The 24,188-nt window shown below is 37.8% G+C and overlaps 1 protein-coding gene across 3 annotated transcripts in view; it reads right to left on the bottom strand.

Annotated features, from left to right (window-relative positions):
* Nucleotides 1-24,188, bottom strand: part of KIZ (kizuna centrosomal protein) — a 130,207-nt gene that overhangs the window by 66,713 nt on the left and 39,306 nt on the right. For all 3 annotated transcript variants that reach the window (XM_032419309.1, XM_032419310.1, XM_032419311.1), the window contains exons 5-6: nucleotides 17,742-18,387; nucleotides 17,060-17,378 (exon numbers count right to left, since the gene is read on the bottom strand). In XM_032419309.1, coding sequence (XP_032275200.1) covers nucleotides 17,060-17,378; nucleotides 17,742-18,387 — 965 coding nt within the window. The remainder of the gene's footprint in view (nucleotides 1-17,059; nucleotides 17,379-17,741; nucleotides 18,388-24,188) is intronic.

Here is a 24,188-nt window from a genome sequence, read left to right as displayed (position 1 = left end):
TGAAAACTCCAAAACACTGCTGAAAGAAATTAAAGAAAACACAAATAAATGGAAAGACATCTCATGCTCATGGATTGGAAGACAATATTGTTAAAATATTTGCACTACCCCAAAATGACCTATAGATTCCATATGATCCCTATCAAAATCCTAAGGGCATTTTTTACAGCAATAGAAAAAACAATCCTAATTCATACGGAACTACAAAGGACTCTGAACAGCCAAAATATACTAAGTTAGAACAAAACTGGAGGACTCATACTTCCTGATTTTAAAGCATATTACAAAGCTACAGTAATCAAAACTATGGTACTGGCAGAAACACAGACATATAGCCAAATGGAATAGAACAAAGGGCCCAGAAACAAATCCACACATATGAAGTCAACTGATCTTTGGTCAAGACTATACAATGGGGAAAAGATAGTCTGTTCAACAAATGGTGATGGGAAAACTGGACATCCACAAGCAAGGATGAAATTGGACCCTTATCTTATATCACACACAAAAGTCAACTGAAAATGTATTGAAAATGTAAACATAAGACCTGAAACTGTAAAACTCCTAGAAGAAAACATAGGGAAACAGCTTCCTGACATTAGTCTGAGCAATTACTTCTTGGGTATGACACCAAAAGTACAGGCAATAAAAGCAAAAACAGACAAGCAGGAATATATCGAACTAAAAAGTTTCCACATGGCAAAGGAAACAGCCAACTGAGTGAAAAAGTATCCTATGGAATGGGAGAAAATATTTGCAAAACATATATATGATAAGGGGTTAATACCTAAAATATATAAGGAACTCCTACAGCTCATTTGCAAAAATCAAATAACCTAATTTAAAAATGGGCAAAAGACAACAGACACATGAAAAAGTGTTCAGCATCGCTCGGCATCAGGGAAATCCAAATCAAACCCTCAATGAGATACCACCTCACACCAGTCAGAATGGCTAAAATTAACAAGTCAGGAAATGACAGATGTTGGCGGGGATGCGGAGAAAGGGGAACCCTCCTACACTGTTGGTGGGAATGCAAGCTGGTGCAGCCACTCTGGAAAACAGTATGGAGGTTCCTCAAAAAGTTGAAAATAGAGCTACCATATGATCCAGCAATTGCACTACTGGGTATTTACCCCAAAGATACAAATGTAGGGATCCGAAGGGGTACGTGCACCCCGATGTTTATAGCAGCAATGTCCACAATAGCCAAACTGTGGAAAGAGCCAAGATGTCCATCGACAGATGAATGGATAAAGAAGATGTGGTTATATATACAATGGAATATTATGCAGCCATCAAAAGGAATGAGATCTTGCCATTTGCAACGACATGGATGCAACTGGAGGGTATTATGCTGAACGAAATAAGTCAATCAGAGAAGGACATGTATCATATGACCTCACTGATATGAGGAATTCTTTTTTTTTTTTTTTTAAGATTTTATTTATTTATCTGAGAGAGAGAATGGGAGACAGAGAGCATGAGAGGGGAAGGGTCAGAGGGAGAAGCAGACCCCCTGCTGAGCAGGGAGCCCGATGTGGGACTCGATCCCGGGACTCCAGAATCATGACCTGAGCCGAAGGCAGTTGCTTAACCAACTGAGCCACCCAGGCGCCCCGATATGAGGAATTCTTAATCTCAGGAAACAAACTGAGGGTTGCTGGAGTGGGGGGTGGGGTGGGAGGGATGGGGTGACTGGGTGATAGACACTGGGGAGGATATGTGCTCTGGTAAGTGCAAGATGGTTGAATCTCAGATCTGTACCTCTGAAACAAATAATGCAATATATGTTAAGAAAAAAAAAAAGGAAGATAGCAGGAGGGGAAGAGTGAAGGGGGGAAATCAGAGGGGGAGACGAACCATGAGAGATGATGGACTCTGAAAAACAAACTGAGGGTTCTAGAGGGGAGGGGAGTGGGAGGATGGGTTAGGCTGCTGATGGGTATTAAAGAGGGCACGTTCTGTGTGGAGCACTGGGTGTTATGCACAAACAATGAATCATGGAACACTACATCTAAAACTAATGATGTAATGTATGGTGATTAACATAATAAAAAAATTTAAAAAACAAAAAAAACAAAAAAATGGGCAAAGATCTGAATAGATATTTCTCAAAAGAAAACATACAAATAAGTTCAATATCACTTATCATCAGGGAATTGCAAATCAAGACCACAAGGAGATATCACTTCAATGCCTGTTAGAATGGCCATTATTTCAGAGGGGGGGGGGGGAAAGCAAACAGAAAACAACAAATGTTGGTGAGGACATAGAGAAACTAGATCCTTATGCACTTTTGATAGGAGTGTAAAATGTTGCAGCCACTATGGAAAACAGTATTTATCCAAAAGAATTGAAATCAGGATCTCAGAGAGAGATCATCACTACCATGTTCACTGCAGCATTATTCACAATAGCCAAGAGGTGGAAAAAAACTAAATGTCATAGGCAGGTGAGTGGATAAAGAAAATCTAGTATATATACAGAATGGAATAGTATTCAGCCATTAAAAGAAAGAAATCCTGTCAGATGCTATAGGATCTGAACATGGATGAACCTTGAGGAATTTATGCTATGTGAAATAAGCCAATCACAGAAGGACAAGTACTGCATGATTCCACTTATATAAGATCTAAAGTAGTCAAATTCAGAAGGAGAAAGTAGAATGGTGGCTTCCTGGAGCTAGGGGAGAGGTCAATGGGGCTTGTTCAATGAGCATAAAGTTTCAGTTATTCAAGATGGAAAAGTTCCAGAGATATGCTATATATAATATTGTGCTTACAGTCAACAACACTACAGAGTACACTAAAAATATGATCACTTTTCAACAAATGGTGCTAAAACATCCATATGTAAATAAAATAAAATAAAATGAATCCAGAAACATATCTTATATCCTTCACAAAAATTAGCTCAAAATGGATCACAATCCTAAATGTAAAACAAAAACTATAAAACTTCTGAAAGATAACATAGAAGAAAACCTAGATGACCTTGGGTTATAGCTTTAACTTTTTTAGATACAACACTAAAGGCATGATTCATGAAAGAAATAATTGATAAGCTAGACTTCATTATAATTAGAAACTTATACTCTACGAAAGGTAATATCAAGAGAATGAGAAGACAAGCACAGAGTTGGTGAAAATATTTACAAAAGACACATCTGATAAAGGACTTAAATCCAAAATATACAAAGAGCTCTTAAAAGTGGACAATAAGAAAATGAACAACTCAATTAAAAATGGGCAAAAGATCTGAACAAACACCTCGCCAAAGAAGATATACAAATGATAAGTAAATGTATGAAAAGATGCTCAATATCACTAGGGAATTGCAGAGTAAAACAACATGATATATCATTACGTATCTATTGAAATAGCTAAAATCCAAGAAACTGACAACAAATGCTAATCAGGCTCTTAAGCAACAAGAATTCTTATTCATTGCTGGTGGGAATGCAAAAAGCCACTATACAAGACAGTTTGGCAGTTTTTTACAAAGCTAAACATAGTCTTACCATATAGTCCAACAACTGTACTCCTTGGTATTTACCCAGAGTTGAAAACTATATTCACATAAAAATATGTACATGGATGTCTGTATCAGTTTTATTCATACTTGCCAAAACATGGAAGCCACAATGATGTCCTTCAGTAGGTGAGTGGATGAAAAACTATGGTATATCCAGGTAATGAATATTATTTAGCACTCAAAAGAAATGAGCTATCAAACCACAACAAAGACATAGAGGAACCTTAAATGCATATTGCTTAGTAAAATAAGACAATCTGAAAAGGCTACAAACTGTATGATTCCAAGAATATGACATTCTAGAAAAGATAAGACTATGGAGACTACAAAAGATCAGTGGTTATTAACCAGGGGGCACGGGTAGGGGTATGAATAGGGGGAATGGGGAGAATTTTTAGTGCAGTGAAAATCCTCTTTCTGATGCTATAATGATGGATACATGTCATCATACATTATCCAAACATAGAGAATGTGCAATACCAAGAGAGAACTGTAATGTAAACTATGGATTTTGGGTGATCATGATGTGTCAGTGAAGGTCTATCAATTGTAACAAACATACCACTCTGGTGCAGGATGTTGATAATGAGGAAAACTATGTATATGTGGTGGCAGAAGGTATATAAAAAATCTTTGCACCTACCTCTCACTTTTGTTGTGAACCTAAAGCTATTCTATAAAAATAAAGTCTTAAGAAATGTTAGGGTAAGTCTCATGTTATGTATGTGTATATGTGTTTTTTCAACACACACACACATATATATATATCTCCAGAATTTGACTACTTCTCACGGCTGTTACCCTGGTCAAGGCACTACCATCTCTCCCTGGATCACTGTAATGTTCTCCAAATGTCTCCCTATTCCCACCCTTCCCCCAATAGTTCACTTTCCATTAAAAAGCCAGTGTGATTCTTCATCTCCCTTAAAGCACAATCCAAAGTTCTTCCTACAGCCCACAAGACCCTTCATTATCTGGCCTGTTAATACTTCTCTCACTCCATTTCCTACCTTCCCCCCTCACCTCTTCTGGTCTAGCTGCACTGGCTTTTGTTCCTTTCCTAGAAACATCAAGTATGTTCCTACTTGAGGTCCTTTTTACTAGCCATTCCCATTGCCTGGTATGTTCTTCCTTAAGATATTCCCCACCCATCTCCCAGATACAAAAGGGGAGAAAGGAAATATAAATTGATAAATATACCAGGGTGAAAAGTAAGGTGACAAATAATAAAGCAGGTTAAGGGATAGAGAAGGTATAGGTACAATTTAATGTGGCTTACTCATTCACTTATTTTAAGTCTCTACTCAAATGTCATTTTACCAGAAAGACTCTCCCTGATTAAATTGCATCTATGCCTCCTTTATACATTTAACCTGCTTATTCTTTGTTATAATACTTTTTACATAGATTGTCAGTTTATGGTATCTTCCTCCCCTCCACATGCATGATCACAAGTCCCATAAAAGCAAAATAGTACCTGGCACAGAGCAGGCACTCAGTAAATATTTAAGGTAATATAATCAAAGTCCTCTACTAGTTATCTACAGACTCATAACAAACTACCCCAAAACTGAGTAGCTTTAAACAGCCACCATTTTATTATATGTGATGATTTTGTGGATCAAGAAATCAGGTAGGGCTTAGCTGGGTGATTCTTCTACTTCATGTGTTAATTGAGAGAGGTTGGTTGGTGATATTTTGCTGGTAGATGCACTTGTCAGGAGGGTCCCAGAAGGCTTCACTACATGTCTGGCACCTTGGTGGAGATATCTGGAAGGACTGGCCCAGCAGGGACCACAGTCTAGAGTACCTGCACGTAATTTCTTCAGCACAGCAGCCTTAGAATAGTCATACTTCTTACATAATGGTTCAGGGTTTCAAGAACAAGTGGTCTAGCAAACAGGGCAGAAACTGCATGGCCTTTTATAGTTTAATTTTCAAAGTCAGAGAGCATCAATTCCACCATGCTCTATTTAGTTAAGTAGTTCATAAGCCCACACAGATTCAAGGGAAGTGGACAGAGACCCCATCTTTTGACAAGAGGAGTATTGAAGAATTTGTGGCCATATTTTAAACTGCCACAACCCCATACTGCACAATAGAGAGATTTGGGCCTAAGAGGTGTTCAAAATATTTTGGTTGAATCAAAATGGAATTACAGAACATAGTTTTCAATTGGGGTACTATAATTAGAAGGAAGAACAATTTGATTCTTTCATACATGGACTTAGAAAGAATAATTAATTTAAAATGGTCTACCTAATTTCAAAATCAAAAACATAAACATCCAATTCAAAACAGAATACCAGTGATGGACTCACAAGTAGACTGTACATAGTTGAGGAAAGAATCGATCAGCTAGAAGATATGTTAGTACAAACCTCCCAAAATGAAATGCAAAGAGAAAGAATAAAATTAAAAAAAAAGGAACAGAATATCCAAGCACTGTGAGATAATTAAAAAGGGTGTAACAAACATACAAATAATGGGAATATCAGAAGAAGAAGAAAGAAAGGAGCAGGAGAAATATTTGAAGTAATAATGGCCAAGAATGTTCCAAAGTTAACGACAGACACCAAACTACAGACCCAGGAAGCTCAGAGAACATGAAGCAGAATAAATATCCAAAAAACTACACCTAGGAATATCACAAAATCCTTAATGTGTATGCACCTAATAACAGAGCACTAAAATACATAGGCAAATTGACAGAACTGCAAGGAGAAACAGGTAAATTGATCATTACAGTTGAATACTTCAACACACCTCTGTCAGTAACTGGCATATCCAGTAGGTAAACAAGCAGCAAGAATATAGCTTAAGTGAAGAGCAGCACTAGTCAACTGGATCTAATTAACATTTATAGGCTATGCCATCTTAACAACAGCAAAATACACATTCTTCTCAAGCTCACATGGAACATTTGCCAAGGCAAACCATATTCTGGGCCATAAAACACACCCCAAAGAAGTTAAAAGAACAGAATTCATAGAAAGTATGCCCTCAGACCACAATGGAATTGAACTAAAGATCAGTAACAGAAACATAGTTAGGATAACTCAAAATATTTGGACATTAAAGTACACATTTCTGAAGAACACCTGGGTCAAAGAAGATGTTTCAAGAGAAATTAAATAATATTTTGACCAAATGAAAATGAAAGCACAAATTATCAAAACTTGTGGGATGCACCAAAAGCAGGGCTTACAGGGAAATTTACAGCACTGAACACATATATTAGAAAAGAAGAAAGGTCTAAAATCAGTAATCTAAGCTTCCACCTTAGGAAACTAGAAAAAAAAGAAGAGAAAATTTTCCAAAGTAAGCAGAAGAAAAGAAATAATAAAATTTACAGAAGAAATCAATGAAATTGAAAACAGGAAAACAACAGAGGAAATCAACAAAACAAAAACTGTTTCTTTGAAAAAAGAAAAGCCAACAAAATGTATACACATCTAGGCAGGTGTCTCTTCCTCTTCTTGTAAGGGCTCTAGCCTTACTGGATTAAAGCCTCCTTTTTATGACCTCATTTAACCTAGCTGACCTCTTCACAGGCCATATCTCCAAATACAGTCATACTTGCAGCACTGAAGCTTCAACATATGAATTTTTTAATAAAGATTTTATTTATTTATTTGACAGAGAGAGCACAAGCAGGGGGAGCAGCAGGCAGAGGGAGAGGAAGAAGCAGGCTCCCAGTTGAGCAGGCAGCCCAGTGCAGGGCTCGATCCCAGGAACCTGGGACCATGACCGGAGCCGAAGGTAGACGCTTAACTTACTGAGCCACCCAGGCCCCCCTCAACACATGAATTTTGGGAGACACAAACATTCAACCCATAATACAAGGCTAACCAAGGGGGAAAAAATATACAAATGTCTGAATGAATGGCAGACAATCATTACTGATCCCATGTGCACTAAAGAGATAATGAAGGAACAGTATAAATAATTCTATACTCACAAATTTGATAACTCAGATGAAATGAACCAATTCCTAGAAGGACACAATCTACCAAATCTTACATAAAGAGAAACAGACAATCTGAATAGAACTATAGATGTTAAATAAATTAATAATTGATAATTTTTCAAAACAGAAAGTACCAGGTCCAGATTGGTTCACTGGCAAATTCTACCAAACATTTAAAGAAGGAATTATACCAATTCTCTACAATATTCTTCAGAGGATAGAAGCCAAAAGAACACTTCCTAACTCATTATGTAAGGCTAGCATTATCCTTACACCAAAACTAGATAAAGACATTATAAGAAAGGAAACTATAAATCAGTATCTCTCATGAACATAGATGTAAAAATTCTCAAAAAAAATATTGGCAAACTGGGGCACCTGGGTGGCTCAGTCGGTTAAGCGTCTGCTTTTGGCTCAGGTCATGATCCCAGGGTCCTGGGATTGAGCCCTGCATCAGGCTCACTGCTCTGTGGGGAGTCCTGCTCTGCGGGGAGTCCTCCTTCTCCCTCTCTCTCTGCCTCCCACTCCCCCTGCTTGTGCTCTCTCTCTCTCTGTCAAATAAATAAATAAAATCTTAAAAAACATATTGGCAAACTGAGTCCAAGAATGTGTTAAAAAATTACACACCATGACCAATTGGATTTTATCCCAGGTAAAGAAGGCTGATTCAATTATCTGAAAATCAATGAATGTAATCCATCACATCCCAAGGTAAAGAAGAAAAATCATATGATTGTACATTAGGTGCAGAAAAACCATATAACAAAAGTCAACACCCATTCATGATAAAAACTCTCAGCAAACCAAGAATAAAGGGGAATTTCTTCAACTTGATAAAGAACAGATATTCTTCAACAGATAAAGAACAAAAAACCTATAGCTAACATTATATTTAATGTCAAAGAACTAGATGCAACAAGGCAAGAATATCTCCTCTCACTACTCCTACTCAACATTGTACTAGAAATCCTAGCAAATGCAGTAAGGAAGAAAATAAAAGGCATATAGATTGGGAAGAAAGAAATAAAACTGTTATTCACAGATGACATGCTTATCTATGTTGGAAATCCTAAAGAATCAACAACAAAAACTCCTGGAGCTAATAATAATTATAGCAATGTTGCAGGATATAAGATTAATATACAAAAGTCAACTACTTTCTCAGCAAAGGAAACAAAACTAAAAGGCAGCCTACGGAATGAGAGAAGATATTTGCAAATGTCTTATCAGATAAAGGGCTGGTATCCAAAATCTATAAAGAACTTATCAAACTTAACACCCAAAAAACAAAAAATCCAGTCAAGAAATGGGCAGAAGACATGAACAGACATTTCTCCAAAGAAGACATACAAATGGCCAACAGACACATGAAAAAATGCTCAACATCACTCAGTATCAAGGAACTACAAATCCAAACCACAATGAGATACCACTTCACACTGGCTAGAATGGCTAAAATTAACAACTCAGGAAATAACAGATGTTGGTGAGGATGTGGAGAACCCTCTTACACTGTTGGTGGGAATGCAAACTGGTGCAGCCACTCTGGAAAACAGTATGGAGGTTCCTCAAAAAGTTAAAAATAGAGCTACCCTACTACCCAGCAATTGCACCACTAGGTATTCATCCAAAGGATACATAGTGATTCAAAGGGGCACCTGCACCCCAATGTTTATAGCAGCAATGTCCACAATAGGCAAACTATGGAAAGAGCCCAGATGTCCACTGACAGATGAATGGATAAAGAAGATGTGGTATACACACACATGTGCACACACACACACACACACACACTGAACTATATTACTCAGCCATCAAAAAGAATAAAATCTTGCCATTTGCAATGATGTGGATGCAACTAGAGGTTATTATGTTAACTGAGGTAAGTCAGTCAGAGAAAGACAAATACTATATGATTTCACTCGTCTGTGAAACTTAAGAAACAAAATAGATGAATATAGGGGAAGGGAATGAAAAATAAAATAATATTAAAACAGAGAGGGAGAGACTTTTAACTATAGGAACAAGCGGAGGGTTGCTGGAGGGGAGGTGGGTGGGGAGATGGGGTAACTGGGTGATGGACATTAAGAAGGACACTTAAAGTAATGAGCACTGGGTGTTGTATGCAACTGATGAATCACTGACTTCTACCTCTGAAACTAATGATACAGTATATGTTAATTAAATTGAATGTAAAATTTTTTTTAAAAGTCAACTGCTTTCTTATATAGCAGCAATGAACAACTGGATTTTGAAATTTAAAACACAATATATTTACATTAGCACCAAAAAAAGAGAAAAGTACTTAAGAATAAATCTAACAGTATATATGTAGAAGACCTACAGGAAGAAAACTACAAAACTGATGAAAGAAATCAAAGATCTAAATAAATGAAGAGATATTCCATGTTCAGGCATAGGAAGTCTCAACATTGTAAGATACCAGTTTTTCCCAACTTAAATTCCCAACTCTGCATCTTTTTATCTATCTATCTATCTATCTATCTATCTATCTATCATCTAGTTTTAAAGTAGGCTCCATGCCCAATGTGGGGCTTGAACTCATGACCCTGAGATCAAAAACTATGGCCTCTACTGACTGATCCAGCCAGGTGCCCCTTCAAATCCCAACTCTGGATTCAATACAACATCAAACTCTCAGAAAGTTATTTTTCTGGATATTGACAAACTGATTCTAAAGTTTATATGGAAAGCAGAAGACCCAGAGGACTAATACTAGATGACTTCAATATTTATTATAAAGCTACTATAATGAAGACAGTATAGTACTGGTAAACAGATCAATGGGATAAAATAGAAAGCCCAGAAATAGACCCACACAAATACACTATTCAACTCTTTAATGGAAAAAGGATAGTCTTTTGAACAGATGGTACTGGAACAAATAAGACAACCACAAGCAAAAAGACAAAATCAATCTGCAAACTGACCCTTTGCCTTTTATAAAAATTAACCCCAAATGGATCACAGATCTAAATGTAAACTGCAAAACTATAATATTTCTAGAAGATAACATAGGACAAAATCTAGGTGACCTTATATTTGGTGATGAGTTTCTAGATACAGTACCATAAGTATAATGAAAGAACAAAATTGGTAAGTTGGTCTTTATTAAAATAAAAAGCTTCTGGTGTCTTGAGATGGTGGCAGGGGCTGCGAGAACTGGTGGGACAGCACTCACTGCTGGGATCCACTGCCTTGGGAGAGGCTAAATAAAAAAGAAAGAAAACAAAAAACAATGACAAAAAACTTCTGCACTGAAAAAGACACTGTCAAGAGAATGGAAAGACAAGCCATACACTGGGAGAAAATATTTACAAAACACATGATCCCCCGATAAAGTACCTGTATCTAAAATATACAAAGAATTCTTTAAGCTCAACAATAAGAAAACAAACAATCCAATTAAAAACTGGGCAAAAGAACTGAACAGGTACCTTGCCAAAGAAGATATACAAATAGTAAGTAAGTATATGAAAAGATGCTCAACATCATATGCTAGTAGGAAATTGTAAATTAAAACAATATACCATTGTGTACCTATTAGAATAGTTAAAATTAAAAAAAAATTGACAATACCAAAGGGTGACAAAGATATGGAACAGGAACTCTCATTCATTGCTGGTAATGCAAAATGGTACAGCCACTTTGGAAGACAGTTTAGCAGTTTTTTACAAAGATAAACACAGTCTTACCACACGATCTAGCAATTACACTCCTTGGTATTTACCCAAATGAGTTAAAAACGTGTCTACACAAAAACCTGCACATAAATGTCTACAGCAGATTTATTCATAATTGACAAAATGTGTAAGTCAAAAAGATGTCCTTCAGTAGATGAATGGATAAATAAACTGTGGTATATCCAGGTAACAAAAATATTATTCAGCACTAAAAAGAATGAGTTACCAAACCATAAAAAGACAAGAAGGAATTTAAAATGCATATTGCTTAGTGAAAGAAGTCAATTTGAGAAGGCTACATACTGAACTATTCCAAGAATATGACATTCTGGAAAAGGCAAAACTATAAAGAAAATAGATCAGCGGTGACCAGGGGTTTGGGTGAGGAGGGGGGAAAGAGAGATGAGTAGACAGAGCATAAGGGATTTTCAGGCAGTGAAAGTATTCTGTATGATACTGTAAAGGTCCATATATGACATTATACACTGTAAGCAAAGCAAAACCAAGATATCCTCAGTATATTGCTTCATTCACTAGAGAAGAAACCAGAGAAATATTGTTTGCATGAGAAACTGCTTGTTAAGTAATGCAGATGTGCGCACCCACTTTTCTAGGTCCCTACCAGTCTTCCATGTTCCATCCCTGCTTACCCGCCTGTGGCCATGAGTTAAAAATGCACTTGCTCAGATGGTGAGGGTACGGGGCAAGAGAAAGCAAAGGTCAGTGGCTGGGCCCAATCCAGATGGTTGCTGGGTCACTCACTTTGCCACCCCGGAACCATGTGTTGCCACAATGGACCCTGAACACATCTGATTCGGCCTGCCTTGGGTCAATATGGGTAGTAACTTCTATCCATACAATCCTTGCAAAGATACAATCCTTGATTCCAATTCTTCAATTGGATCGTATTAATTTTCCATTGCTGCATAACAAATTACCACAAATTCTGCACCCACCACAAACTTATCTCAGTTCTTGTTGGTCAGAGGCCTGGGTCTAGGTTAGTGGAGTCTTTTTTTTAAAAAAGAGATTTATTTATTTGAGAGCGAGAGTGTGGGCGCGTAAGCAGGGGGAGGGGCAGAGAGAGATTGAGAATCTCAAGCAGATTCCCCTGAGCGCAGAGTCCAACACAGGGCTGGATCTCACGACCCTGAGATCGAAACCTGAGCCGAAACCAAGAGTTAGATGCTCAACCAAATGAACCACCCAGCACCCCTTGGCAAGTGGTCTTATGCTCAGTCTCACCATGCAGAAATCAAGGTGCTGGCCAGGTCCGCAATCTTGTCTAACTCTGGGTCTCCTCCAAGCTCACTGGCTGTCGGCAAATGAATTTCCTGCGAACTATTTCCTGCCATGTGGCCTTCTCCGCAAATGGCAGTTTGCTTTTTCAAGGCAAATAGGAGAGTGTATCAGCTGCTTTGAATCTCTGACTTCATAAAGACCCAGGCCCTTTTAAAGGCTGATCTGCTTAGGTCAGGCCCACTCTGGATAATTCCTTTTTGATTAGCTCAAAAGCAACTGATTTGGGACTTTATCATATTTGCAAAATCCTTCATGTCTATCATATAACATAGACTAATCATGGGAGGGAAATCCATCAGATGCACAGTCCCACCCACACTCAAGGCAAAGGGATTATACAGAATGCATGCCAGGAGGCAGGACTCTTGGGAGCCACCTCAGAATTCTGCCTACCCTGTGGATGATTAGTTTTCTGATGAAACTAATCATGTCAGATTAATTCTCCTAAGTGAAGTTACTCACCATATGACCCTTCAGCGTTGTGCAAAAGGTAGAAAATGAACTCTAAATTCATTAACCTGATATTCTAGGCCTGTTCCCGGCCACACCTCAGGCACCATCTTAAACCTTTACTTCAAGGAGTCCTGTTCAGTGAGCCGCAGTCACACCCTTTGCTCTGTCCTCCCTTGCCCTCTGTGTGCTCTGTATCTACGTGCCTTCCCGCACTCTTCTTCCGGACCTAACTCACCTCTTTCCACCTCCTTCTGAATCGCAGCCTCGACAGCCTTCAAGATGCTGCATCAACACCTGTGCAAAACCTTTCCTGCCCTTTGGACTCACGCTGAGCTTATCTTCATTTGAATTTGTCCTAAAGTACTGTGGTGGCTTGCAAAAAGTGACCATAAGCTTCCCTTCCCTGTGTACCTCCCCCCCCGCCCCGCTTTGACACTTATCCTATCAAGAGATGGACTTCTTCACTTTTCCATCTGTTGACGCTGGACTGGACAGATCTTTAGCCACAGGACACTAGCGAATGCGACTCAGGCAAGACACTAAAAGCATCTGGGCCCTGGGGCTTGCCGTCTTGCTCTCTTGGGAACTCCACTACCACCACCAGGTGACAGGGTGAACTACTCTCCTGGATGAAGAGGGGCACATGGCCAAATTATCCCTGTGGCCCCAACTGATCTGGGCCAACCACCTGATACATGAAAAGTAATAAATGTCTGGTGTTCTAAGTCATGGCGCTTTGTACCAACATTTGCAGCAAACTATTTGAAAAGCAAAATTCTAGGTCCTCCTTTTTGACAATTTTTTTTCCTCAGCTTCATTTTAGTATGCTTTCTCGTGAGAAGGGTTAATTATAACTTGTGATGAAGGAATTGTGCATGAAGCACAGCCTGGTTTTCAAAGTCTGGAAGTATCCATGGGATTGGGTCATGAAGCTTCCCAAAAACACTTGGCTTTTAGGTATAAGCAACGCAAGTGTCCATCAACAGATGAATGGATATACAAAATGTGGTATATCCATATACTGGAATATTATTTAGCTCATAAAATAGAATGAAGTTCTGATATTTGCAACAACATGAATGAACCTTAAAGATCTTATGCTAACTGAAATAATCCAGACACAAAAGGTCAAATATTGTGTAATTACCATTAAATAGACAAATTCATAGACAGAAAGTAGATCAGAGGTTACCAGAGACTGGGAGGAGGAAAGAATGGAGAGTTACTGCTTACTGATTATGGAGTTTATATTTGGGGTGAGGAACAACTTTTGGAAATAGACAGTAGTGACGGCTGCACAGTATGGTGAATGTCACTAAATTATATGCTTAAGATGGTACTTTTCAAATGTTTTTTTATATTATAGCACAATTTTTACAAATCAGTAACATAATATACCCCAAACCCTTGAATTGTACACTTCAAATGGGTGGGTTGTATGGTATGTGAATTATATTTCAAAAAAGCCATTCAGTTTTTTCCTAAACAAAACAAACAAAAACCAAACAACACAAAATAATCCTTGGCTTCATTTTTCCTCTCAGATGGAAGCTATTCAGCATACTGCACTCCTCTTTTCACCTTTATTGCCAGGAAGCTAAAGACAAGTTTTATGTCTGAACACAGCAATTCAGCTGGCACAAAGACGTGCTAAAACATAGTAACTATCATCATCAGAGGTTCCAGTTTTCTGTTTGTATCTTCCTATGTGTCTGCCTTTGTCCCACCTCCTCATCTTTGTTAAATTCATTCAAATGACTTTTCTCCAAGCCCCCAAAAGACCCTAAAGTAAACTGAGATAATGAACCTTTGAGGTCACAGTGTCAGCTCTGTAAATATGATTATAGCCCCAGATTAATAATTAAGCCTCAGAGCAAAGAAGAGTAGCTCATGCTAAAGAATAAATAAGAGAAAGTAGGGCCTCAAAAGCAGTGGGAATGTCAGCAGGTTAACCAGCATTATTTAAAACCACTTACAACCTATTCGTGGGGAGTACTTTCACCACAAAAAAATCAATAGGCTCAAATCTGACAGCACAGACATTAACCAATATTGACTGACCTTTCATTCTGGGCATTCTTTTAAGGCAAATATTTAAAAATTCCCCAAATGCCCGTATTTCCCAATAAATTTTGGAAAACCATATCTCAAAATTCCAAGGAGCTTGGCTTTAAGGTCATAGGAAAAAGACATTCATATAGGAGAAAAGGAGATACAATGCTCTTAATTCCACACATATACTCAATGTTTTTCATCTCAGAAAAAGACTGAATCCTGAGTAAGTACACTAGCCCCCTGGTTAGCCTACCAAAGTACTAACTTGGCCAATAAATTGCTATAAAAAGAAGCCTGTGAATACAAAACCCAAAATAGATGATTTTATCTCTAGTAATAAAGTTTCCGATGATGTAGTATGTAATATCTGTACCTCTTTGATGGGAGAGAAGTATTATGACTAGAAAAATCCATTTGGCTTGCCTCCACAATAAACCAGGACAGGAAACTTGTCAGTTCTTCCATCTATTGTGCAAGTACTTTGTACTTGGGGGTGCTCTTAATAAATATTTCTTGAATGCCAGCTTGGAGTCAATCAGACTGTAATTAAACTTTTCACATAAGTAGATTATGAATGGTAAAAAGCACTATATTGAAAAGGACAAAGTACTCTAAAAGAGAATATAATCCCTGTTACACAAGAATGCCCACTTAGCTTTTCACTGTTGCTGAGATGGTTGAAAACAAACAGTGAGGGGCGCCTGGGCGGCTCAGTGGTTAAGCCTCTGTCTTCGGCTCAGGTCATGATCCCAGGGTCCTGGGATCGAGCCCCGCATCGGGCTCCCTGCTCGGCGGGAAGCCTGCTTCTCCCTCTCCCACTCACCCTGCTTGTGTTCCCTCTCTCACTGTGTCTCTCTCTGTCAAATAAATAAAAAATCTTAAAAAAAACAAACAAAACAAACAAACAGTGACACCATTGCGGTATAAAAGAAAATTCTGGAGGTAGTGTGGAGGTTGGGGAGGCAGGCTGTATAGAAGGTCTGCCCCAATGGCTCAAATGTCACTCCTATGTCCTTGGCCTTGGTTTCCTCATTTTTAAAAGATGAGATCTATCTTAGGTTGTTTACTTAGGTTCCTTCTACCCCTACAAGAGATGTGATGCTATTTTTTATTGCAGAATTGCTTTTCTAACAGTTTCGATGCTCTCTATATAAGTCAGTAGTAAAAAATCATAAATGAGCTTTTATGAGTTGGATATTATATTTTTAAAGATTTATTTATTTATTTATTTTAGAGAGAGAGAGAGAGTGCATGCCTGAGTGGGGGGAGAGGCAGAGGGAAAGAATTTTTCAAGCAGACTCCCCACTAAGCATACAGCCCAATGCTAAGCCAGCTCTATCACACGACCCATAAGATCATGACCTGAGCCGAAACCAAAAGTCAGACTCTCAACCGACTGAGCCACCCAGGTGCCCCTATGACGTGGATATTGTAAGTGCTCAGAATGTATAACACTGATGTTGTTCCTATTTAACATTAAAGATTCCAGTGTCCTCATATTTACCTTCAGAAAAGGAAAGCTGACTTAGAAATACTCTTAGCAGAACTTACAAACTCATATTTAACCGTAAGCCAACTTACAAATTCATATTTAACCGTAAGACACCCTGGCAAGGAATAGAAGGATTAAGCAAATTAATTAGATACAAAGTTCTTAGCCTCTAAAGCTGAACTCCTAGTAAGTTTAACTATTTGTCACTTTCTGTGTTACCAGAACTTCAAAATGATTTATTTTCTAAAAGGCTGGAAGGCAGGGTGTGGGGGGGAATGACTTCTGAATTAACTAGGGATTGTTTGGATATAATTATAAACTGCCAATCCACCATGATTCAATGATATTCAGATTTTTAAAGCTATTTCATTAAAAAAAAGAAAAGAAAATTAGACCTATCTAAAAGACTGTTTATGAGACTTAAGGAACTTACACATTCATGGCTGAGGGTTCAATAATACATTCCCAGTGGAAGGGTCTCTAAAAATGTCTATAATTAAAAACAGAACAGTAAAAAAAAAAAAAAAAAAAAATTGAATGGCTTACTCTCTTGTTGGTGAGTTAGTGGAGGATTCCTTTTTTGAATCAGGAGAGCTTAGGGTTTGTAAAATACAATTATGTTTTTCAGTGGACAGGGCATCTCTTTCTTGCTCAGAGTGGATTAATTTTAAGGCCTCTATTCCATCTTCTCCCTCCATCTTGTCACTCGGATTTGGCTGTGGTTCTGGACTCTTGAAAATGAGATCATCTTCACTGACAGAGACTGTAAGGTCACTGCTACTGCTGCTCAAACTTTCCTCCGCCTGCTCTTCCTGCATTTTTCTGAAGGGTTTCTGTGACTCCGGGTCCCTGGGAGGAAGATGATCTGTAAGGGGATATGAATAGATTACCGATCACTAACTTCAGGGAGAAACGAGGTAAACACGTTCTGCCTCACAGGCGGAATTACTCAGCTAAAAACATGTAGAAACAATCCACAACTAATTACAGTATGTGAAAAATCATTAAAAATATCACAGTGGGTTTTAAAATCAGCAAATTAGCTTGCAAAAATATTTCCATGTCTATATTCAAGAATTCATTAGAAGAGAATTTGTTGGCCAAGTGCCTGGTTTGCTTTTTTGACAGAGATAAAATTAAAAGAGTGTATGTTGTTCTTACGTAAGACTGCTACCACCCCCAAAACTGAACACCAACAAAAATCAGCAATCTCAGCCTCTCGCCCCACCTGAGAAACCTTCCCAAGCAGAATCCTTCTCTTGAGAACACTTATTTTCAGATGCACGGTATTCTGAGACTGATACCCGAGAGACTGGCGGTCTGGCTCTTTCTTCCTTGACTTCAATATGTTCCTGTGTCAGTATTTCTCCCTCTGATCCCTCTGATCTGCTGGAACTGTCACACTTTAAATCAGTCGTTCTGTTCTCCGGACTTAATCTTTTCCGTAACAGGGAATGGAGTTCAGCAGACTTTTTGCCTTCAGATAAACTACTCTCGCCGTGACGTGTGTTGCTTCCTATCTGCAAGCAATGAGTTTGTTCCTCCTCAGACAATGCGCTGGCTGTGACTGGCGTTTCCTCACCAATCTGAAGAGATGTCTTTCCATCTATTTTGTCAGACTTATTTAAGCGCTGTGTGTCACTATTAGTTTGTACTACATAGCTGTCTGTCACATTACCGCTCTGGGCTGTCTGTCGGTGTGAATGTGGGTCAGGAATTGAAAAGTTCTTTGTGGGCTGGGGAGATTTCTGCTCTGTACTGAAACCTCCAGTGCTTGAGACAGCTGACATTTGGCGGCCCATAAAGATTGTTGCTGGTTGATACAATCCACTTGACATGGCTGTCCCCGAGTTAATTCCTGCCTGCCTTGCAACCTGCGACACCAAAAGAGATGTGAGTTAAACATCCTGTGGATAAACAATTAGGTTGTTTAGGTCATTCTCAGAAATATAATGAGGAAAAGGAAGCATGACTACTGAAATCAACACCGACCTCGTTTTATAAAACTCACAGCTTTCACAAAATAAGTCAGAAAAACAGTACAGTCCATACTAATTTTAATGACAATATTGGTTCACAAAACAAATATTGTCCAGCAACTATGGAATCTGTATTTTTCAAAAACAGATGCACACATTGCACAACTATGTCAAAGTACTTAATGCCACTGAATTGTACACTTGAACATGGCTAAAATAGTAAATTTTATGTTATGTCTATTTTACAATTTAAAAAAAAGCTGAGAGTTCTAACCACTTTTCACAAAGAAGCTTGGATTTAATAGAGCTAGGGAGATACTAGACAAAAAAAGAAGAGAGGGAGGGAGGGTGAAATATATACAAAGGACTATAGGAGGTTTCAAAACTCTATTTCTAGTATTATGTGTAATATTAAAAAAAAAACTTCAAATAATCACATTCAGGATTACATTAAAATATACTCCATTTGTGCAAAATAATCCTAATTGCCAGTCAAACTGCAAATAACAACAGCAGTTTTTCCTGAACATCTTCAAGTAATTTTAAACACATGTAAAGCAATTTAAATTTATTGTCATGTTATATGCAACTGATGAATTACTGAACTCTACATCTGAAACTGATACACTATATGTTAACTGATTGAATTTAAATAAAATAAGTAAAATAAAATAAAAGGAAATAAGAATAAATTTACTGTCATGTCTATGGGGGAGAATGAGCATTGTCTCTTCCTTAAAAAGAGAGGGGGCTGGAAAAAAAAGGGGGGGTGTTGGGTGGAGCAACAGAAGCAATTGGTTCAGTGGCTTGATCAAGGACACACAATGGGAAGTAGAACTGGAAGTAACAATAATGAAGCCTTGAGGAAGGTAAGCGCTTTTCTTCTAAAGGGACCAAAGCACCTCTACCTACCTAATAGCCCTTATTTCACAGCCCTATAGAGTAGATGGGGAGATGTATTCACACCTCTCTTCTGTGGATGGGAAAATCTGAGGCTCAAATTGTTAAGAGAGATAATGTTACACACACCAACTGAAACAGAATCCAGGTCTTGCTTCTCTTCAAATATACTGTCCCTCCCTGAAACCATAAAACTTCTAGAAAACACAGGCAGAAATCTCTTTGCTATGAGCCTTAGCAACAGTTTTCTAGATATGTCTGCCTCCTCAGGCAAGGTAAACAAAAGCAAAAGTAAACTATTGGGACTATACCAAAATAAGCTTTTGCACAGTGAAGGAAATCATCAATAAAACACAAAGGCAATCTACTGAGTGGGTGAAGATGATTTACAAATGATATATCTGATAAGAGGTTAATATCCAAAATATATAAAGAACATCTACAACTCAACACCAAGAAACCAAATAATCTGATTAAAAATGAGCAGAGGAGGGGCACCTGGGTGGCTCAGTCATTGAGTGTCTGCCTTCGGCTCGGGTCATGATCCCAGGGTCCTGGGATCGAGTCCCGTATTGGGCTCCCTGCTCAGTGAGGAGTCTGCTTCTCCCTCTCCCACTCCCCCTGCTTGTGTTCCCTCTCTCGCTGTCTCTCTGTCAAATAAATATCTTTAAAAAAAATTTTTAAAAAATGGGCAGAGGACCTGAACAGACATTTTTCCAAAGAAGACATACAGATGGCCAACAGACACATGAAAAGATACTCAACATCACTAAGAATCAGGGAAAATGCAAATCAAAACCACAGTGAGCTATCACTTCGTACCTGTCAGAATGGCTAGAATCAAAAAGACAAGAAATAACAAGTGTTGGTGAGGATGTGGAGAAAAAGGAACACTTGTGCACTGTTGGTGGGAATGTAAATTGGTGTAGCCACTGTGGAAAATAGTAATGTTAGCTCCTCAAAAAGTTAAAAATAGAAATTAGGAAGAGAAAAGCAATAGTGACAATCAACAAAACCAAAAGTTGATTCTTTGAAAAGATCAACAGATTGACATACCTCTAGCTAGACTAAGGAAAAAAAAAAGAATTTAAGTTATCAAAATCAGAAATCAAAGTGAGTACTTTGTTACCAACCTTACAGATATAAAAATAGAAATAAAAATAAATATAAAAATATTATAAGGGAATACTATGAATAACTGTATGCCAACAAATTAGACAACCTAAGTGAATTGGACAAATTCTTAGAAAGACACACATTACTAAAACTGACTCAAGAATAAAGAGAAAATCTGAATAGACTTGTAGCAAGAAATTGAATTAGTAGTCAAAAAATTTACCACAAAGAAAAGTGCAGGACCAGAAGGCTTCACTGGTTAATTCTACCAGAGGTTTAAAGAGTTAATACCAGTCCTTCACAAACTCTTCCAAAAACAGGCAAGGAAGAAATACTCCTCAACTCATTCTATGAGGCCAGTCCCTAACACCAAAACCAGACAATGATGTCTCAAATAAGGAAAACTACAAACCAATATTTCTTATGAATATAGATGCTAAAATTCTCATCTAAATAATAGTGAACTGAATTCAGCAACACATAAAAGGAATTATACACCATGACTACGTAGGATTTATGCCAGGAATACAAAGTTGGTTCAACATATGAAAATCAAGTAATGTAATACACTATATTAATAAAGGGAAAAAAAACCCAAAAGATTATCTCCATAGACATAGAAAAAGCATTTGACAAAATCCAACACATATTCATGATAAAAAGCACCATACAAACTAGGAATAAAAGGGAACTCCCTCAACCTGATAAAGTGCATCTATGGAAAACACATAGCTAACATCATAGTCAATGGTGAAAGACTGAAAGCTTTCTCCCTAAGATCAGGATTAACACAAGAATGTCTGCTTTCACCATCTCTATTTAACAAGACATGCAGATTCTAGGCAGGATAGTATGGCAAGAAGAAGAAATGGAAGGCATCTGTATTTCAAAGGAAGAAGTAAAACTATCTCTATTGGCAGATGACATGATTTCATAAAAAGAAAAACCTAAGGAATCACAAGAAACAATTAGAGGTAATAAACAAGTTCAGCAAGGTTGCAGGATACAAGATCAATATACAAGTAGAAATAATGTATTTCTATATATTAGCAATAAACAATTTGAAACTGAAATCAGAAAACAATTCTATATATAATAGCATAAAAACACAGAATAAATTTAAAAAGAAGTGCAAGACTTGTACACTGAAAATTATAAAACACTGATGAAAGAAATTAAAGAAGGCCTAAATAAATGGAAAGACATTCTGTGTTCAAGAAACATAAGACTTAATGTTGTTAAGATGACCAAATCTTACTCCCAAATTGATCTACATATTCAATGTAATCTCTATCAAAATCCCAACTGGCATTCTTACAGAAATTGGCCAGCTGACACTAAAATTCATATGGAAATACAAGGAACCCAGAATAACCAAAACAATTTTCCAAAAAAAGAGCAAACTTGAAGACCTAATATTTCCCACTTTCAAAACTTACTACAAAACTAGGGTAATTGTAGACTCTACTGGCGTAAGGATATACATAAAGATGAATGGAACAGAATTCAGAGTCTGGAAATATCCACATATCTACAGTCTACTGACTTTCTTAAAGACATTTTTAAAGAGTAGTTTTAAAAGTTGAAGGCTATAAGGGGCTGGAATTGATTATTTCCCTTCCTCCACACAGAAGGCTAGATAGAGCCTTCAGAGGTTAGTATTTCTCTTCCCTCAGGTCAGTTAGGCTCTGGCCAGTTTCTCCTGAAGGCAGATCTTAAGAACAGAATGCTCTCATGTATTTAAAAATGGTTACTTTTCCCCTGCCCATGCCTGAATTATAGGGGGATTTTTTCTCTGATATTCACTGTGCAGACCTGTTAAAGCTCCCTGGAATTAAAACACAAAAGTGGGGGAAGGAAGACTATGACTAGGTTTCCCTGGAGTCTTCATCTCTCTGACCTGTCTATGCTGAGCCTCTGGCAATTTGTCAATTAGAGTTCGTTTCTCTATCCTGGCACTGGTTATTGTAGTGGTTTCAGCACAGCTCTAATAAGCTGTCATTTTCTGTATTCCCTGTTGGTCTCTCCAAATTTAGAGGCGGCAGATTGCTCTGTAACCTCACTTCTCTGAGAGATCTAAGAAGAGTTGCTAAATTTTTTATTTGTTCAGCTTTTTACTTGTTATGGTGTGGTGACTTCCAAACTTCATATATGTTGGACCGGAAACCAGACTACATCGTAATTTCAGCAGCTGAATATTATCCTATTCTATAAATGTACCATAATTTATTTAACCAGTCTTGTTTTGATGGACCTTGGTTTGTTTCCCACCATCTACCATTCCAAACCATGCTACAATGATTATCACTGAGCGTGTATGCCTCTAGGCACACATGCGAGTACATTAACAAGACAGCTTTCTAGAATTGAAATTGCTAGGTCAAGACTGACTTATAGGATATTGCCATTTCACCACCCAAAGAGGCCATCATGCCATAAGAATTTTCCATTGTACCATACGGTTTAACCAGCAAAATTATAGTAATCAACATCCTGATTCATTTATAATATTCATTATAAATATTTGTGACTTCTATTCCTTTTGTAATTGAGAAGCTGATAAAAGAACAAAGACAAATTTTAAAACAGGTGAAAATCACCTATTACCATTGTCCTAATCTAACAACTACTTTCATTTCTCCTGTGCTCAAAAAAAAAGGTTTTTTTTTATTATGTTATGTTAATCACCATACATTATATCATTAGTTTTTGATGTAGTTTCATGATTCATTGTTTGCGTATAACACCCAGTGCTCCATTCAGTACGTGCCCTCTTTAATACCCATCACCAGGCTAACCCATCCCCTCAGTCCCCTCCCCTCTAGAACTCTCAGTTTGTTTCTCAGAGTCCATAGTCTCTCATGGTTCGTCTCCCCCTCCGATTTCCCCCCCCTTCATTTTTTCCTTCCTGCTATCTTTTAAATACATGGCTTCAAATGATGGGCTACTGTGGAGAACTTCAGCTGGTCATATGCTGAGGTCACTTAGTGAAAACTTGAGGCAAATCAATGATCAGACTTGTGAGTTGGGGAGTCCTTTGATTTTTCACTTTCAAGACCCACTTAGGGAGTGTCATGAACCAATACTAGAGCGATTACTAACCCAGCACAGGGAGTACACACCTCCCTCTTCACTGGTCTGCTAAAGGCCAAAATGTAAAAAAAAGAAGCGGGCTTGTCTTAGAGATGAGAAAGCCACCTAGGGAGGGCCAAAGGAAGGGCCCCTGACTACTCCTTTCAACCAGTAATTCTCTAAGTCCTCTGACCTAACTAGGAGGCCAAAGACCCCAAGTCCATTCCCACTTAACAAAGAATCCCAAGAGCCAAGAAATGGAGAGAAACAACAATATCTAAATAGTAACCCACACAGTCAACAAAAGTAGCATGTAATCATGATTTAACTTATAGTAAATGCTTCTAGAACCACAGTAAGTGAAAAACAGCAACAACAACAACAATTTAAGATAGCACTGTTAACAAAGGCTACTTCCTAAAAGCAGGAGAAATTATAAATCCCTACAACAGCAAATGGTTATAAAATGCCAATTTTGCCAAGCATTCCAGACTTTTTAGAATATGGGTCCTCAACAAATATACTAATTACTGATATACTAATTAATGAGAACATTATATCTTAGTGGCCTATAATAAATTAGGAGTTATGAAAAGGTGGCCCTTAAT

This window comes from Phoca vitulina, unplaced genomic scaffold, assembly GCF_004348235.1.
Source record: "Phoca vitulina isolate PV1807 unplaced genomic scaffold, GSC_HSeal_1.0 scaffold22, whole genome shotgun sequence".
Lineage (NCBI taxonomy): Eukaryota > Metazoa > Chordata > Mammalia > Carnivora > Phocidae > Phoca > Phoca vitulina.
The sequence above is the reverse complement of the archived record's forward strand: the minus strand, read 5'-3'. Positions and strand labels throughout refer to the sequence as shown.